We start from the raw sequence: 20,039 nt of genomic DNA, 5'->3' as shown, positions 1-20,039 counted from the left end.
TGATTGCGTGTTGCGGCTGCTTGCGTGTACACTGAGAGATGCGATAAAAGCATATCGCAGTCTGGATGCTTACAATTAATTTCTTAGCGGAAAGGTTGGGAACATTTATTCGTACAATGTGGATGACATCTGTCTTGTGTTTGGTGCAGATGAAGCAAGTCAAACAGCGTCAAAAACGTACTTATCATGGTTTGTCCGACGAAGTTACGAGTGGGCATTTCACTTGCATTGCTGGGTCAGTCTGTATATCTATGCAAATATTCATATTTATTTGTACAGCGCAATTCAAAATACATATCGTTTCAGAGCAGCTTTACAGAACATGCATGTATATTACAATGCTAAATGTACGCAAGTAAACTAATCGCTGTATGCCATTACTCATTTCATACGTTTCCAAGGGTGTGTGTTTAGTTAGGTGAAGTTTGTTGCTGTGGAACGGTGTGCGAGGGTTTAAATGTCCTATCTGAGCCATTCATGTGGTCACAAATAAATAGAAGGTGAATGCAATTTAATGCTGGCTGTCTTTATTTTCTAATGCCTGTATTAGCCATTTAAGAGAAACATGCAGATTAATAATTGTACAATTAAGAATAAAACACACAGAATACACTTTCCAGGTCCTTGAAGGTAATTATGTTCTTTTATGGTTTTCAAGTAGTCACATACAGATTTGCTGTGTATGTAAACAGGTGAAACTCGAAAAATTAGAATATCATGCAAAAGTTCATTTATTTCAGTAATTCAACTTAAAAAAGGTGAAACTAATATATTATATAGACTCATTACATGCAAAGTGAGATATTTAAAGCCTTTGTTATAATTTTGATGATTATGGCTTACAGCTTATGAATTCAAAATTAGAATATTGTGAAAAGGTTTTCACAATATTATTGACACCTTTTTTAAGTTGAATTACTGAAATAAATGAACTTTTGCACGATATTCTAATTTTTCGAGTTTCACCTGTAGTAGTCAACTTTTGAAGTGGATCAAAAAAGTTAATCAAAGTTGTCCTAAGACAAGAACGTGTTTTGTTCAATACTAATGTATAACTTTGATGAAAGGGTTAGGTCCACTTCAAATGTTGACTAAATTTCTTATTGTGTGTTTACTTGTATGAACACAAAATGCTTCAACAACTGAGACAACAACATAAAACACATTTCACAGAATGTTTTTTTTTTTACAAACAGAAATGGAGTTATGAGTCCCTGAACAAAGGGGGTCAATATCAATCCTCAAGTTCTCCAACACATCTGGGGGTTCATACAGTGTGTGCAGAATTATTAGGCACGTTGATTTTCTGATCATATTTTTTTCAGGCACATTTTACCAATTCCAAACCACATTAATCTTAATAACTACTATTCATTTAATTTTGTATTTAATCATTTACAAGTGATATATAATTGTTTATGAAGGCTGGAAATGAAAAACGCCTTATATTCAGGTGTGCATAATTAGGTATGTTTTCATAATTAGGTAAGCAAAAATCGCCACTGAAAAAATCACAAGCTGAAGTGTAGTAGAATACATGATCTTCCAGAATCTGACAGTAACTTTTGGGAGTTCATTTTTAGTCCATCTCTGCAAAACGGACTTCAGGGTAGGAGATGGACTAAAAATTAACTCCCAAAACTTACTGCCAGATTCTGGAAGATGAATTCTTCAAACAGTGGTACAAGAGGATGTGGTGCTGGTCCTTCAGGAGTCACTCTCGATCTGTCTGTCCATAAAGCCATAAAAAACAGTCTTCATGTATTTTACTAACTTCAGCTTGTGATTCTTATTAAGAGGGGGTAATTTTTTAGGATTCTTTACCTAACCTAAGTCTCTGAGATCCTGATATCTTGCTCTTCTGGAGACTCCAGGTAGGTAGCAGTTCTGGAAAATGGCGGCGCTGGAGACTAAAGGGTTCCTGATGGTTTCACGCTTAATTCTTCACCTTAATTGTTTTACAGTTAACATGCGTCTTTTCTTCTCCACCTGTTTTCGTCTGACCCAATGAGCATTTCACTGTCCAATGGTCATGCCTTAACTGCAATTCCTAGTATTGGATCCTTCTCATGGGCATTTAATGATTTTTGACTTTTCAGTCTGAGTTAAATCTCTTTTTTTGGCTTATTTAATCTGTAAAAGAAAACATGCCTAATAATTATCAATTTTTATCCACCTGAATATAAGGTGTTTTCATTTCCAGCCTTCATAAACAATTATATCACTTGTATATGATTAAATACAAAATGAATAGTAGTTATCAAGATTAATGTGGTTTGGAATTGGTAAAATGTGTCTGGGAAAAAAAATATGATCAGAAAATCAACGTGTCTAATAATTCTGCACACACTGTATGGTCACATGTGGTTTGGCACTGCAGGACGATTAGCGGTCTCCCTGTAGCAGTGTTAAGCGTCTTAAATTACAGATGATGGCTTTCCTATTGAAGACAAAAGTAGAAACACAATTATTTAACTTAATCTGGTTAATGCACAATATTTAAAAAACAATGCTATTGTGTAATACATCAGTAAATGTTGGAATTAACATTAGCCAAGCTTAATAGCCTAAGTGATGATTTTTTTTTTACCTTTACCATTTGTAAACTACTGCAGTTAGCTGTTACACACCATTCTGCAGTTGTCAACTGACTAGACAGCTTGACAACAAATGTTAACTCCTAACTTAATTAATTACAGCCCACAGAACATTTAGGGAAAAAAAGGAAATAAAAACTTGGCCTTTTTTCAATACACGCGCGTCAAATTGCTAGGTGCATAATATGTAAACAATTACGGTCAGACCCACAGTGCTATCTTAAATTATGCTGCATCACACTTAAAACAGTTAAAGTAGAGAAATACAAATAATCCAATGAAAAAATAAGTATTTTACTTACCAGAATCGAAATGTGTACACTGTATATTGCTAGTTGCTTAGTATCCATTCTTCTCGCTTCACTGCTGCAATCCAGGCGCAGCAAATTTCAAAAATATAAACGCTTTGATTACCGAGAGCAAGTTATTTCCGGGCCTGAGAGAACATCCAACCACTGAACAACATGCTCCTAATTTTAATTTTGACATGTTTTATTCGCATGAATAAGAAAATTATCGCACAATTGCGGTAAATAGACAGTAAATAAAGCGCTTCCCGCCGTTGTTTCGAATGTGCGCTCTAACTAACCGGAAACGTCTGAGGGCCAAACACGTCACTTCCGTACATCTACAAATAGCCGTTGAAATGGTCTATAGTTGCCTGTCATGGTTATGTTCAGTTTCTGCGATGTCTGTATTAGTTCTCGTTTTGTTTCTATGGCAACTCATTTGTTAATCACATTCAGGTGTTCATGAGTTAGTTCCTCATTTACTCTATGTATAAATATTATGTTTATTCTGTTTTCGGTTCTCATTACATTTACGTGTTAAGGTGTTGTTGTTATCATTGAGTTTATTAGTAAAGTCAGTTCATGTTTATTCATAGTTGTCATGTGAGTTTCTACTACAAAGCCTTTGCGGTTGTGACAGAAGAACCGACCCTCAAGAACAAATACAAAGAGAAAATGATAGGGACTTACTGGCGTTGCAGATTCTCCTCCGACCCGAGAACCGAGTCTTCTGGGGTACTTGGGTACAAAACATGGCGGCCTCTCCCTCACCGCTTGTGAGCCCGAGGCCACCACCAAGGTCGTCCGAGTCCCAGAGCCAGAAACCATTCCATCTCTAGAGACGAGGCAGGCTGATCAGTCCACCCCAGAGCCAGAAGCGGACTGGGACCTGATGGATCTGTGGACCACAGATCCTACTCCCACCCAAAGACCCATCCCTGCGTCCTTGCCTTCTTCCCTGGTCCCGTCTAGCCATTTTGATTCTCCTGTCCCGTCCGGAGGCCTACATCCTCTGATGCTCCCTTCCAATGTCCCGATCCCTTCTCCTCTGGTCAAGCCCAGTCCCTTGGCTCCGTCGGCTGTGCTGCAGCTGTCCCGCTCCTAGCCTCTGCTTTCGCCGCTGTCTACATCTACCAGCACGGCATGAGGTGAGGTTGAGGTCTCGGCATCCAGTCGGGCCTCCAGTCCCAAGTCCCCATCTCGACCCATCAGCCCATCGACCTCGCTTCAGCTCTGTGCTCCTTTGTTGTCTCTGTGGCCCGTCTGCCCTGAGACTTCGCTTGGCTCACTCGTCTCCAGGTCGGCCTGCGGCGGTCGTCGCTCAGACTCCGCCACGGACTACCGGGATTCCCTCCAACGACCTCGGGCTCCTCCCTTCCATCCTCACTCACTCCATCGTCGCCCCGGTCAGCCGAGTCCGCTTCGCCACCTTAGTTCTGCGAGTCAGCAGCTCAGGTTCGCCTCCGCCAATCGGTCCCTGGGTTCCGTCCGCCCCTTCGGTCAGGATTCCACCCTGGATCCTCCCACTGTCAACGCCACCTGTGGTTAGAAACTCCTCCAGGCTGCTGTCCTTCACCAGCTCCACGGCCTCGACCGAAGCCTCCACCCTCTTTCCTCCTGTTGGACTATTTCCGCTAACGCGAGAGGACACACCTTCCAGGAGGGGGAGCTTATGTCACGGTTATGTTCAGTTTAGTTCAGTTTCTGCTATACATTTCTGCTGTTCATGATTTAGTTCCTCACTTACTCTGTATAAATATCCCGTTATGTTTATTTTGTTGTCGGTTCTCATTACGTTTACACTTTAAGGTGTTGTTATCATTGAGTTTATTAGTAAAGTCATTTCATGTTTATTTCTTTGTTGTGTGAGTTTCTACTACAAAGCCTTTGTGGTTGTGACATTGCCAAAGCAACATTTCTCATTTTCTTTCGAATTCAGATGTTTTATTTAAATAATTGTTTGCTCTTTCTTGGTAATAATCTTGGTTTGTTTGGTTGTCCAAATACTTCTTGGGGCCACTGTACATCTAATAAAAATGTATGTTTGGCAAATAAAAAAATAATTCAAATATATAATTATATACAGGCCGACATTTAAATGATAAAATAAATAAAAAATTATAATAAAAGTGATTAGTTCTCATCTATTATGTGCCTGATCAGTTAAAAGCTTATCATAAATTACAGTTCTCTGCAGCATTGCAATCCCAGACAAAATCTATTGACCTTTCAGCCCGACATTCAGTACCTAAAGGATTCAACAATTCTCAGATGATCTGGGAAGGGTTGTGTTATCCCAAAGGTCATAATGGTAGAGTCTGAGAAGGACATTAACCAAATAGGCAATCTTTCTGGCCCAGAACCACCCTTTCTTCATTGGAAATATGCAAAATGTGGTTTCTTGTGGACACTGGCTCTGGCATTAGTACCCTGTTGCTGAGTAAAATGTAAGAATGGATCCAGAGTCCAGCTCCTCTGTCTGTTCTCCTCAACATGCCCACATTCTTCTCTCTACTATTACTCTTCTCTTCACTATTACATTACATTAAAGCCATTCATCAAAACTGACATTTTATCTGTGCAGTGTGCACATCATAATTATTTTAATTCATGTGCCCTCGTAATCTTTAATGAAAATAACTTCCCCTCTCTCTTGCAGCGACATCTCTTTGATGACGCGTTTACTGGCTTAAGGGCCGGGACAAACTGTCACATGAGATCACAGCAATTGCAAACCACAACCATCCAATCAATTCCTGATGGACAACATTTTTTCTTGTTTGAGAAGCCATTTTTCTCAGATAAACAATAGGAAATAAAAGACTATTCGCAACTTACGTTTCATTCACCTATAAAAAAATCTTTAAGAACAAGTACTCCGTTACGTCTTCCCGGACGAGCCCCCACTTTTCCCACCCATAACACAATGTACAACAATTTGTTAATTTATCCATAATCATAAAAAAACTCCTATAAATTAAATACATAATTTAAATCTTTAAGGTATTTTTTGGTTTAAATTATATAAATTATAATATTGGGCATTGCGTTACTGCTGATGCTTTTTCTATCAATGGTTTTCCTCCTATTTCAGAGATAATGGTAATCAGTTCTGTCCTTTGTCTTCTTTTTAATAAGGCTGACAGCAGTGGTACTGTGCGCCATTCATGTAGAGGGGGGTTAAAGCTTTAACAGCACCTCTGGAATGGCTGGAGATCAATGCGTCATGCCCTGCAGCAGCGACAACTCGACCGGCAGCATGTGATGTGGGCTGCCGTTTCATTTCATTTCACGCTCAGGATCTGAGTGCTACCTCTCACACCGAGGAGAGAGAGAGAGAGAGAGAGAGAGAGAGAGAGAGAGAGAGAGAGAGAGAGAGAGAGAGAGAGAGAGAGAGAGAGAGAGAGAGAATCACAGATGATGGAGTGGCTGTTGAAAGTAAGGAGACAAACGCGAGAAGGTTGAGAGTGGATGAAGAGAGAAGATAGATAAGAGAAAGGGATGGACAAGGATTTGTTTACATTGGGCATACTATAAGAGTAAATGAAGGTTATGAAATTCAAACTACAGAAATCCCACTGTGCAAATTTTTTTTTCGTAATACTGTCATAATTAGTCTTTGGCAATTAATTTTTTCATGTTTTAACTATAAATCTGTTTTATAATGGGGTACAAAAATAAACTTGCAGTAACAAACATATCACTTTAAGTGTGTTTAAATGTTAAGTTTAGATACATTTACTAAAAAACAAGAAAAAATTGGGTTTTTTTGTAGTGCCAATGAGGGAGTGAGATTCTCCATAAATTATTAATATCAGACACACACGCAACACGCACCCTGGAAGAGCTAAAATAAAATTTCTTGCATTAATAGTCCTGTTTGTTGTAATGTAACCGGTTCTACTCAACCCGCTCCGAGCGTGATTCGAACTGTAGTCTCCGGCGAGGACACTGTGGCCGTTACACTACAGGTTTGATATATCAATAATATAAAAATCTAGTTATATTCTAATATTTCCAGTATGGTTTACTGTGAACATTAAATAAGTTCTGTAGGTTTTCAAGCAAAATAAATGCCATGTTTTAGTTTATACTACTTGCATTTATTGCAAAGTGACATTTTACATACTTACAAACTCCATACGATCAAAAAGTACAGTATCAACTTAGTGCCTTAAAGTCAACAATATGATATATTAATAAAATAAGTCTAATTAGCCCATTGCGAGGTAACTGGCCATTAGACCAGCTCCGGTGTGGATCCAGACTCTTACAAAGATTTCAGATGACACAACACCTGTGAAGAGATGACGCCAACCCCTGCCAGGGCTTCAGATACCAACTTTGAATCAACACACAAAACTGACATGTTTCCCATATATTGCAATCATTATGATCACAACATGTAATAATTGTTTAACATGATCATTGTTTCTGCTTAAGTGAATAAATGATGTTAGCTAACTGCATGATTTGTATTATCATAGAACTGTGTCAAAGTAATGTCCATATGGCAGAAATGTACAGTAACCTGATAACAGATTACTCTTAATTGCAATGTAGAAACATACATTTTCTGTGCAAAGCTGCTTTGAAACGATTTGTATTGTGATAACCGCTATACAAATAAATGTGAACTGAAAAAATAAATATGTAGTAAAGAATATATAGTGAGAATCAAACAAGCATGCAAAACAGAAGAGTAAATGTATACAAGTTTCTTATTATCAGAAGAACTTCCCAGACATACAGTACTTCAAAAGTGTATTCACCAACTGAACTATAGAAATTGAACCGGAATTCTTCAGCCGAGTTGAACCTCATACTGTTTCCGGAAACAGTCTCCAACAGGAAAGAACTCCCAGCAGCGTTCCTGGAACATCTTCCACACGTATGATTCCTGTTGTGTTAAAGTCAGAGTGTAGCAGTCAGAGTATTTTAAAACATTCAAATGTTTTCTATTATTAGTGGTATTTTGATCAAATAAATGCAGCCTTGATGAGAATAAGAGACTTCTTTCAAAAACTATTTGGAAAATCTCACAGACCCCAAACTCCTTTTTCAGTGGTTTCACATAATATTTTATTATTAAGTATACATCTTTCACTCTGAAACTATCCATCTATCTTTTTTCAATAAAGATTTGTGAATACAAGTTGTACCTGTCCAGTATGTTCTGTAACATCCTTATTTATGAGGTACATCAGAAAGAACCTAAAGGGCAAACAAAACGCAAAACAAATGTTATCTACTTTCAGCAAATAAAAATAGACACAAGACTCCTATTTTAACAGATTAAACTTTGTAGGCATTGTTTATTTAACTTTAGGTCATGATTATTATGATTTTATTAACATTAACAATATTATCAAGTTTTTTTTGGATACAGTGCATTGGAAATACAATGGTATTCTTTAAAAAACCTTGATGTACAGTACCATGAAAATACAAAGGTATATGAATATGTAAATCAATCATTATTATAATGTTTCTTTACCATCGTGTTACCACCACAGTACTTTTTTGTCACATGACATGCTCTCTTGTCCCGACCAGAATACTGATCTCACAACAGCCTTTAAAATTGTGACTGAAAAATATGATGGAAATTAGGCAAAAGTGACCTCTGACCCTTTTCTCAGTTCTCTAGTACTCACAGATAGTTGGCCAGGTTGTGTTCTTGCAGCGTGTGCGACTCGAAGCCATGGGGCATCGTGTCAAAGTACTCGCTCCCAATGCCACAGATAAAACACTTGGTCTGCAGTAAAAAACAAACCACATTCACTGTTTAATTATAGACGATCAATTAGCATTTAACTAACGTGTAGTCCAAAGGCCATCTGGCAGAGATTAATGACATATTTACTAACAGAAATAAAATATTAACTCACAAGTGCAATGTAGCTCTGATTTATAATTAAGGAAATGTTTGGGTTTTGATCAATTAATTCAGTGTGTTAATTAGAACACAAGACGACAGGCAACATATATTTGATTCAGGATGTAGCGTGGTGATAAAATAGTCGAATCTGAAGTCGAATGAAAACTCACCTCCATGTCCTCTTTAACCTGCTCCTGCTGGTCTCTCAACTCGCCAAATGCATCAATGATAAGACCTTTCAAACGATATGACAACAGAGCAATTCACCAGTCACAAACACAATTAAGTTGCCAAATGCCAAACATTTGAATCATGAGTATTATTTGACCCCACGCATCAGACACACTTCTAGCATCACACAGTCCTCAGATCTCTTCCCATAAATCCCTCTCAGCATGTGAGAGTGCGATCTTTTAATGAAGCCTTTTTGAAATTTGGTGCACTTTTCTGTTTTTTTGCCCTTTCACTAAAATGACTCTCACAATCTCTCTATCACTCACCCTGAATGATGGCAAGGAGGATGACGATGACGAAGAAGAAGAAGGTGATGTCGAAGATTACACGATAGAACTCAAACTCGTCACCGGCCGGGTCTTCGATTTCATCTCCAATCCCTCCTCCGGCTCGCACGCCAACGTACATGTGGAACATGTAACACTAAGCACACAAAGATTTATTCATTTTGTTTACTTTATTCATGCACCAAAACAGTAATACATTTGTTTTATATAACCATTTTCCACCACCTCTCTGATTTTAACAAGGTGTTTTAACCTTTATAGGTTAATGTATAGGTTATATATATATTTAACGAGTTCGTTTGCCCATAAAATCTTTAAGATATTAGGTTAAACTTATTTGGCTTGCTGTCCGCTGGAGAGGGGCTCGATGAAGCAGCTTCAACTCGAGCTCTGATATACCCCCCAGTGGCTAAATGTAGGACCTGTTAATTAAAGGGCAAGGTACCTAAGATGAAGGTGGAGTTTGGGGAGGTGGAGGGATACTGGAACAGCTGATACTAGGGAGAGGTAAGCGACTGCTTATATACTCTGTTTGTTGATTGAAAGATTGGATGGGCTCGCTCCTCCCTAACTTACGTTTAGGAACTTCATGTAGTATGTCAACGGATTCTGCTATGATTGGCTAGCATTTTCACATGTGAAATGAGTAACAGCACCCCTGCTAGGCTGCTGAATACTGAATAGGAACTCTTTTTTTATTTATCAAGGATGCATTCAATTGAGATTTTAATTAAATGACCAAAAATTCCTGAGAAAAATATAAAATGTATCACGGTTTTCACAAAACAATTAAACCGAAAAACTGTTTTCAACATTGATAATAAGAAATTACTCTTCAGCACCAAATCAGCATATTAAAATGATTTCTGAAGAATCATGTGATACTGAAGACTGGAGTATGATGCTGAAAATTCAGCTTTGCCATCACAGGAATGAATTACATTTTAAAACAGAAAAAACATTGTTTTATTGTAATAATATTTCACAGTAATACTGATATTACTGTTCCCTTTCGAATGAGAACTCGCCCATAGCGTCTTGTTCAGACGCAGTGTCTCGTTCCCCTTCCCAGGGAACCTGGGTTACATTTGTAACCAGAGATGTTTTTTTTTTTTTGTCAAATAAATGCAGTCTTGGTGAGCATAAGAGACTTAAAAATTTCTTACCAACTCCAAACATTTGCACGGTAGTTGATGTTAATGCTCTCATGTTTTTGACATCAAACCCATGACTATTTCTAAACCTAAGAGATAAATAGACAGAGGGGCTACTCACTGTGAGCATATCATCACATTTCATGTCCACTGGTTCACCGTCCTCGCTCTTGTTGTAAAACTTGCGGAAGAAGTTAAAGGCAACCACGGTGTAGAGATACACGACCACGGCCAACAGTCCCACTGTCAAAACCAGCTGAAAAAAAAACAGACAACAGCCTTTCATCTCATCTTCGCAGATATACAGTGACCCAAAAAAGTGGACCATGTCACACTTAAAATGCATGAATCTTACTGCATTAGATGACAACAAGAAAATAAGAAACCACCTGGCAGTGATTTTAAAGAAAGATGGCACAGAGGTCAGTATGATTTCTTTCAATTAATAAAATGAATACTTTTAATCAGCAAAGAGGCATTAAAATTATCAAAAGTGACAGTAAATGCATTTATAATGCTACACAAATTTTATATTTCAAATAAATGCGGTTCTTTTGAAGGTTATATTCAACAAGGAATCCTGAAAAATAATCACTGTTTCCACAAAAATATAAAGCAGCACAACTGTTTTCAACATTGATGAAAATAAGAACTGTTTCTTGAGTATCAAATCAGCTTTTTAGAATGATTTCTGTAGGATCATGTGACACTGAAAGCTGAAAATTCACCTTGGCATAACAGGAATAAATTAAATTTTAAAATATATTAAAATAGGTAACAGTTGTTTAAAATAGGTAACCAGTATATAAACATAAAAAAAAAAAAAAACTTGGCTAGTTAGGTCTAGTATATTTTTTTATTTGTTACATAATACATACTATAATGACATTCATATTTTTTTAATTATGACTTGAGGGTCTAAACACATTTTGGGGCCACTGTTCATTCACTCACTCACACTCTCTCTTTCTCTCTCACTCACACACACACACACACACACACACACACACACACACACACACACACACACACACACACACACACACACACACACACACACACACACACACACACACACACACACACACACACACACACACACACACACACACACACACACACACACACACACACACACACACACACACACACACACACACACACACACACACACACACACACACACACACGTATTACCTGTTTGCCATTATGTGTAACAGATGATAGTATGGTGCGCAGTGTTTTGAAGCCCATGGCGATGTCTAGCAGGTGCGCAGCGAAGAAAAAATTGTTATAATGACCCAGAACTGACACAAACATATACCAGGCCAGGTAAAGGAAGGACTGAAAGAAAGCAAAACACAATTTCATGTTAGATTTCACTCACTGATTGCCAATTCCTTCTGTTATAACACTTTGAGTGTTCAAAGAGTCAGGAATCTTACATTGTCAGTGAAAACCACTCCCAGCTTCCAAATCTGGTATTTCAAATCAACGGTGTTTAATCTGAAACTGTGAAAACATGAGAATGATTTATTTGACTTATTTTAAGCCTATCGCATTGAACACTGCTGCCATCAACTGGCACAAAGTGAAATCTTTTTTTCATTGTCAGTCTGAAGATGAACTGATTGGGCTATTTCCCTGAACAGAAGCTGGTTTGGTTGGTGAGTTATTATAATAAATGAAAGCAGAGTGATGTAACTCACAGGGCAGTGATGGGACGCTTTTGTATGGGTCTCTTCCTCTCATGAGCCTCTGAGCTGAAGTCCAGAGCAGCTTTATCCAAACCTAGAAGCTCACTGACGCGTGCTGATCCATACAGCTCTCCATATTTCGCCATCACCTGCGGCACGGAAAGCAATAACAGAATGAATCAAAAACATAAAAAACCCGTAATTCATCCAGCACAGTTCATGCTGCAGACACGAATGATATCTCAAACTATGAGTCTTATTGTGGAGAGGTCTGCTGTTGCTTTTCTAAGCCACTGGCCTTACGATTTCCACATGGCAGATGATAAAAAAGAAAGCATCCCATGGAATGACACTGAAAGGGGGACTTAAGCCTGAATATCATAGAGAAGGGTAAGTAATCACCTAGAAACCACTCGGAACACCCTAGCAACTGCATAGCAATGGCCCCACAACACCAGTACCATCATGACAGTGAGGTGACGTCATTTTTTTTCTTTCAGAAAATGTAGAAATCTCTTAAAATACCACAGGTACAAATGGTTTAAAAGAAAGAGTGAAAAATCTAGTTGTTATTAAAATTAGTGTCACAGATGTTAGTCACAGATGAGTCACACACGTTAGAGCTTTGAGATAATTTCATACTATGATGTTTTTAAATGGTTTTGAAACACATTTTAGAACTGACATGTCAGTTTCAGACATTTAGGTTTTTTAGAGTTTTTTCCAGAAAATTTTTAAAGGGTTAGTTCACCCAAAAATGAAAATTCTGTCAGTAATTACTCACCCTAATGTTGTTCCAACCCCGTAAGACTTTCGTTCATCTTCGGAACACAAATTAAGATATTTTTGATTAAATCTGAGAGCTGGATCACTCCTCCATAGGCTTCTTAAGGGATCGAAACTGACCGGCCCAAAAGTTATGAAAGACATCGTTAAAATAGTCCGAGTGACTACAGTGGCTCAACCTTAAGTTTATCAAGCGACGAGAATACTTTTTGTGCGCAAAAAAAACAAACAAAAATAACGACTTTATTCAACTAATCATTTCCTTCTCTGTACGGCCGTGATATTTCACGTAGTGATATTGCGCAAAGCTTCTAGGTTGCACGTCACACGTAGGCTCACTATTGGCCGACGCTGGCCATGTGTGTGATGCGTGACGTACAACCTAGAAGCTTTGCGTAGTTTCACTACGTGAAATATCACGGCCCACAGAGAAGGAAATTATTAGTTGAATAAAGTCGTTATTTTTGCGCACAAAAAGTATTCTCGTCGCTTGATAAACTTAAGGTTGAGACACTGTAGTCACTCGGACTATTTTAACGATGTCTTTCATAACTTTTGGGCCGGTCAGTTTCGATCCCTTAAGAAGCCTATGGAGGAGTGATCCAGCTCTCAGATTTAATCAAAAATATCTTAATTTGTGTTCCGAAGATGAACGAAAGTCTTACGAGTTTGGAACAACGTGAGGGTGAGTAATTACTGACAGAATTTTCATTTTTGGGTGAACTAACCCTTTAAATCTGTTAATCAGAAAAAAAGAAAAGAAAAACATAACATTTAAGTAGCTTTTTTTTAACCGTGCCTCAGAAAAAAACATTACTGGTTTGCATCTTGAGACAAAACAATGGCACAGACATATTTTAAGATATATCAGTGTAAGTTGCTTTCAGTTAAAACAGCTCAAGCATTTTAGTCTGGGACTAGGCTTAAGCCTGGTCTGTGAAACCAGAGGTATATCACAATGTTAGAGCTGTGAGATACTGTCTATGATGTTCTTCAATGTTTTGGAAAGTAACTTTTAGAAAACATATTTCATTTGTTCATCTCACCTTCCTTTTCACAAATTTATCCCAATAATTGCTTGGGTATGATCTGAAAAACAGCAAAGAAAACCAAAAAGGTTACCGAAGAGGTGCAACATTTGTACTGTGTAGTAGTGATAATTAGTCAATCAATGTTACATTTTGAAATTCATATAGAAGGTCAGCCATTGTTTCATTGCTTATAATGTGAGCCTTTATGAGGCAGTTATGCAACTCTTACGGTGTATTGATGACCATTCTGTCCCACTGGCCTTTAATGTCATCTTCAGAAGGTTGCTCAGTGATGTAGAGTCCGTCAAACTCCAGTTTACGAGCCAGCTCCTTCTCTCGCTTAAAAATTACTAAAGGAACCTGTCAGGGGTCAAATGATGAAAAAGGTAGTTTTATTCACCTGAGACCATACACAAAAATCTGTGATTTTTAAACATGGAAATGAATAAACACATTTTTGTATTTGAAATAATAAAAACAAAGGAAGAATTATAATCCGAAATGAATATGAAATAATTCTGATTCAGATTTCTAGGTCACAAATCTTTGTACAGACGGTCAGATGTTCTTGCTTCCATTGAAGCACAATATGCTCTTTAGATAATCTTAAATTCTGCTGGAGAACATGATGATCAGGTTCATGCAGCTCAAGTGCAAAATAAGGGGAAAAATAAAAGTATTTTTAATACTGGTTTCAGACTTGTGGACCCCACTGTACATTTGAGAGCTTTAACAAAAGCCAAAAGAGAGACATTTATTTACTATATCAAAGACATAAGTTTAGTTTCACCATAAGAAATATAGTGGGTTACTTGCACAGACCTTCAGACAGTAGTAGCCGATGATACAGCAGACTGAGATGAGTGTGTGCAAGACAGCCAGGATGCGAAGAATCATTTTCATGTAGCCACTGTTCTCTTCTAGTTCTAAATAAAATTTCTGTGACCCCTTGGGTCTGTCGTCACAAAGAGCGATCTCTATATTTTCATCATCCCCAATGGTCGATGAAACCTAAATAATAAATTGTTTTTGGTCAAATTTAGGTGTCAAAAACATGTCTGGAAATAAGCTGGTTTGAACTGTTCTAGCTGGTCTCCAAACCAGGGTAGGCTTGTATTCAGTTATTTGAGCTGGTTTCCCAGTACAAGTGGCCTAAAAACATAAAAACAGCCTGTCCAATAACATTAAAGCTGATGTTTTAGTAGGGAAATCAATACTCACCTTGTAGAACAGAAGAATAAAATTGATGGCAAAAGTGAGGAACAGAGCCAACAATCTCATGTTATAGAAATTTCTTGCAAAACAGTTCTGCAGAGAAATGACATTTGCTACTACAGGTCATCAGATCAAATATGGGGGTTCAGATCCATATGGCTAAACACATCTGTTAGTACAGTATGCTTGTATTGTGCAGCTGGAAAATAACAGAGACAGAGAAAGATACATACCAGCAGTTTGGTCTTCTGAGAGCAGATCATAATCCAAACAGCTGATACCTGGATTTCACTTTTGTCTGGTTTTGAAGAGCTGAGCTTTCTAATTCTTCTTTTAGACTTCTTTTCGCCTTTATTTTTATCCTCATCACTGCAAAATGAAATGCAATATCTTAGGCTTGTTTCACTTTGCACTCACAATTATTGTGATGGCAATATTAACAGGTAACTGCAATTCAATGCCTGCATAAGCAGTGTAAAAGTTGTTGTGTAGAACCTATTTTTGCAGAGGCAGAATGCATTATATTCACCTATTTGCATCTACAGTACAGTATGTGCTTTCTTACACACACTATATCTTGCAACATAGTGTTTAAAAAATAAATAAACATCAAATAATGAGTTGAACTACTCACACACTATGGTTGAGTATTGTCACTGTCATGTCTAGTTTCTGTCTTGTTTAGTTTTCAGTCTTTGTTTAATACACCGATCGGTCTCCGCAGCTTCAAGTCGAACACACCTCTTGTCACCATTTTCCCGAGTTCTAGTCATTCATTCATTGTTATTAGTCCACACCTGTTCCCTGTTCTGTTGATTACTTTCCTTGTGTATTTAAGACCCGAGTTTTCCTCTGTTCTTCATCTTGTGTTAAGATTACATTGAATGTGTAGTATTCTTGCTCTATATTTATTAAATATATTGTTTATAATGTTCATTCTCTGTCACGCATCATCCTTTGGAATTTACTACACGGCAACCCGTGACAAGTAGCCTATATAAGCAGATTTACAGATTTGATTCAGATTCACAAACTCACAAACTTGATTTGATTCATTTGGCTACATTTAATTTATAATATCAAATTCGTTTAAACACTACCGTTCAAAAGATTGGGGTCTGTAAGATTTGTGTAAAGTAAAAAAAAAAAAAAAATGCTTACTACTATGCTTACCAAGACTGCATTTATTTGATCAAAAATACACTAAAAACAGTAGTATTTTGAAATAGTATTAGTAGAATTTAAAATAACTGTTTTGTATTTTAGTATATTTTAAAAAGTTATTTATTCCTGTGATGGCAAAGCTGAATTTTCAGCATCATTACTCAGTGTCACATGATTTTCGATGTTGAAAACAGTTTTACTGCTTAATATTTTATGGAAACCATGATACATTGGTTTTTAGTATTCTTTGATGAATTGAAAATTCAAAAGACCTGTTTATTTAAAGCTGCAGTCCGCAGTTTTTCCTCTTTGTCGCCATCTCTGTTCGAAATCTGCAATTGCAGTCATTTGCGGAATTATCAACTTTACGTGAGTTGTACTTCGACACCGCACAGTGTTTGAACACAGTGTTTGAGGAGAGTGTGCAGCTGTCAATCACCGCGCCGGTGTGGATACTGTCATTCAGAATCACAGATAATTCTTTTTGGAAGTATGACCAATATAATAATTTTCACCGGAAAATGTAATCTGAACAAGTAAGTAACATCCACTTTTGTTTTGGTTCTGACATTGCAGTAAATCACGCTGATTAAATCTAAAATCGCTTATCATATCACGCAAAACCGTGCAAATTATACTTTGTTCTCAAATTGTTAATGTTAACAACGTCAGCATTGCGTGACTACATGTAATGTCCTTCCGATATGTATCCTTGTTTTCGCCACTCCGAACGAAGTCTTTTGCATTTTACAGCGGGTGAATCTGTTGTCACTGGTGATTGTCGTTTGAACCTTTATGGATCCGCCATCAAACTGATAAGTTTAATTATATCAAGTGCTGTGAGAAAAGGCTATAAATCTCCACCTCCAACATCCTCACACACACTATAGCCTACTCAGTGGTGGAATGTAACGAAGTACAAATACTTCGTTACTTTACTTAAGTAAATTTTTCACGTATCTGTACTTTACTTAAGTAGAATCAAGTGCATACTTTTTACTTTTACTTCGTTACATTTTGCAGCAATTATTATACTTTCTACTCCACTACATTTCTACAACGTTCTGTTACATTTTCGTTAAATTTTCTGATCAGATCCCCTGCCAAAACGTCATCCTGACCGTCTGTTCATCGCACGTTTCTGTCTCACCAGTGAAGTTTGGTTGCCATAGATATATCAACCCGGTCACACTAAATGCGTCTCTATAGCACGCAGTGTGTTTATCGTGCAATTTATACGCGAAAATTAGTTTTTACATGCATAGGAAACGCATTGGTAGGTTTAGTAGTGATGTGGGGTGCGTGTGTATTATACGTTTGGTTAGGATTAGTATGGCAAGCCAAGAGGTTCAGAATTACGCCATAAATGAATCGCGTTTACAGCCAAACGCCGTCATATACGGCGTTTTAACATAATATGTGTGTTTATATATATATATAGTAAGGGTATATAGTAAGCTTGATGTGTATATTGCCTAATTGCAGTGTTAATTTCGTTGACGAAAATAACGACGAAAATTATTCGTCAACGACATTTTTTCACAGACGAAAACGAGACGATAACTAAATAAAACCTAGTTTTGAATGACAAAGACTATGACGAAAATCTATTGACATTTTCGTCAACGAATAAAAACTAGACGAAAATGTTAGATAGTGACGATTTGGGAAGCGATCCGTCAGAACTGATGTCCTGCGTGTGTGGTAGATGCGCACATTTGTAGGCTACTGTAACGTGATCTACCCCGCGGTCATAAAACGCTAAAAAATGTGAACGTCTGGGAGAATGAGTAGAGCAGACATATAGATCTCTGAATAAGAGTGACGATGCAAAAAAGAGCTCTATTCGGTGCGGTTTTCTGTGCGCACACACCTAACCCGAAGCGTGCAGTCATGCACAATACACCTACAGCGCGCGAGTAGGCTACTGAATTGAGCTCTCTTTCGTGTCTGAATGGAGAAATACACAACAGTATGTCTAAATGTCCTTTTTGGAGAGTATTCATGTAACTATGCTGGTTATGTCTTAAACTGTGAGTGTGTCGGATGTGCATCAGTGCAATTGTATCCGCATGTCATTGGACATGATCCGACGTCTTAAAGTGACAGTGGCAATAAACCTAATGCGGTCCGTGTCCTTAATTTTGATCAAGCAACAAAAGAAAAAGAGAAAAGCATTCACTGTTTGTTAATAGCTTTAATAAGGATTAATTATATTTAATTCATACAAATAAATATGTCTGCTTGAAAGAATAAAGAATGATGTGTAAGTAGTTATAAGGAATGAATATATCATTCATTGTAAAGAAGACTGTGTTGTACTTTAGGAAAAGTGGTTTTATTTCATTTTAAGATATTTTTTAAGTAACAGCAGTTAAATCTGTATCTGTATTGCATGTTCAAACTTAAAAATCATTCATATTAATAGGTTAATAGATGTTTTCTCCGGGAGTATATGGGTTTGGAAATTTTAGAGAAATTCTAAATTAACGCATTACAATTGAACTAAACCCATTATATTTTAGTCGACTAAATCTACTGTAGATTTAGTCGACTAAAATGTTATTGTATTTCGTCGACTAAAACTAGACTAAAACTAAAACAATTCAGATGACTAAAATATGACTAAAACTAAATGGCATTTTAGTCAAAAGACTAAGACTAAAACTAAATCAAAATTTGCTGACAAAATTAACACTGCCTAATTGCAAGCTTGTGTTCAGAAATGGTGACAAAAACTTAAAATATAACTGCTTTTCCATCATATTGAACATCATTATATGAGTATTAGGTTGAATGAGTTAGAATTAACTGTTTTATTAATCATTAGAATATAGACATTAAGAGAACAAATTGTTATGCAAGTACTTTTACTTTTAATACTTAAAGTACATTTAAAATCAGGTACTTTTTACTTAAGTAGGGTTGTCATTGTGGTACTTCTACTTTTACTAAAGTAAATATGTCTCTGGTTATTTGTACTTTTACTTAAGTACTGAGATTCAGTACTTCCTCCACCACTGAGCCTACTAGCCGAGACTCCTTCTTTATGTGTACAGATGTGACGTAATGACGCAAAGACATGCTCGAATCTCCCGCGGAAATCCACCAGTACCACTGGAATTAAAAACATTATTACAAGCATACCGCTTTGAATCGAGCTACGGCAAGCAGATAGTTTTGAACACTGGCTGGTTATGTATTTTCTCAAATATGTATTTTGCATAATTTTTAACCCAAAAAAAGCTACGGACTGCAGCTTTAAAATAGAAATTCTTTAAAAAAAATATAACAAATCTTACTGACCCCAATATTATTTAAAAAGTAGTGTACAGTATATAAAAGACATTTTCACTCTGCTATTGCAGTAAATTGTACAAATTATATAAATTCTATAGGGCAGTGTTTCAAACTGATTCAAAAATGCTCACGGTGCATGTTTTTGATCCAAAAAGTCTTCTCCAATTAATATATTATATTTAAGCAAACGTCAAAACTTTTTTCAGAGTTTTATCTTTCCCCAATCTGAAGCACTTACAAAGCTTTCTCAGTCTCTGAGTCCTCCTCCTCTTGCACTTCATGAAAATCCTCACAGATTTCAACCTGTTAACAAAGCAGACATACAGTAAATGACCATAAATGGAAACAAGACAAAGCCTAAAGGGACTCAAATGATCACTGTTTGGACATAAATGCTCAAAGT

General features: G+C 37.0%; 1 protein-coding gene across 1 annotated transcript in view; it reads right to left on the bottom strand.

The window, feature by feature from the left end:
* Positions 1-7,466: 7,466 nt before the first annotated feature.
* The window catches only part of ryr2b (ryanodine receptor 2b (cardiac)), a 102,361-nt gene continuing 89,788 nt past the window's right edge, over positions 7,467-20,039 (bottom strand). The window contains exons 88-102 of the mRNA XM_056234992.1: positions 19,875-19,939; positions 15,406-15,541; positions 15,179-15,265; positions 14,780-14,968; positions 14,187-14,317; positions 13,973-14,015; positions 12,153-12,289; positions 11,889-11,955; positions 11,641-11,787; positions 10,565-10,699; positions 9,269-9,425; positions 8,939-9,003; positions 8,545-8,645; positions 8,050-8,101; positions 7,467-7,787 (exon numbers count right to left, since the gene is read on the bottom strand). Coding sequence (XP_056090967.1) covers positions 7,692-7,787; positions 8,050-8,101; positions 8,545-8,645; positions 8,939-9,003; positions 9,269-9,425; positions 10,565-10,699; positions 11,641-11,787; positions 11,889-11,955; positions 12,153-12,289; positions 13,973-14,015; positions 14,187-14,317; positions 14,780-14,968; positions 15,179-15,265; positions 15,406-15,541; positions 19,875-19,939 — 1,608 coding nt within the window. The 3' untranslated portion in view covers positions 7,467-7,691. The remainder of the gene's footprint in view (positions 7,788-8,049; positions 8,102-8,544; positions 8,646-8,938; positions 9,004-9,268; positions 9,426-10,564; positions 10,700-11,640; positions 11,788-11,888; positions 11,956-12,152; positions 12,290-13,972; positions 14,016-14,186; positions 14,318-14,779; positions 14,969-15,178; positions 15,266-15,405; positions 15,542-19,874; positions 19,940-20,039) is intronic.

This window comes from Rhinichthys klamathensis, unplaced genomic scaffold (genome assembly GCF_029890125.1).
Source record: "Rhinichthys klamathensis goyatoka isolate OS25496 unplaced genomic scaffold, OSU_Roscu_1.1 h1tg000412l_1, whole genome shotgun sequence".
NCBI lineage: Eukaryota > Metazoa > Chordata > Actinopteri > Cypriniformes > Leuciscidae > Rhinichthys > Rhinichthys klamathensis.
Note: the sequence above shows the minus strand (reverse complement) of the source record. Positions and strands in the feature narration are given on the sequence as shown.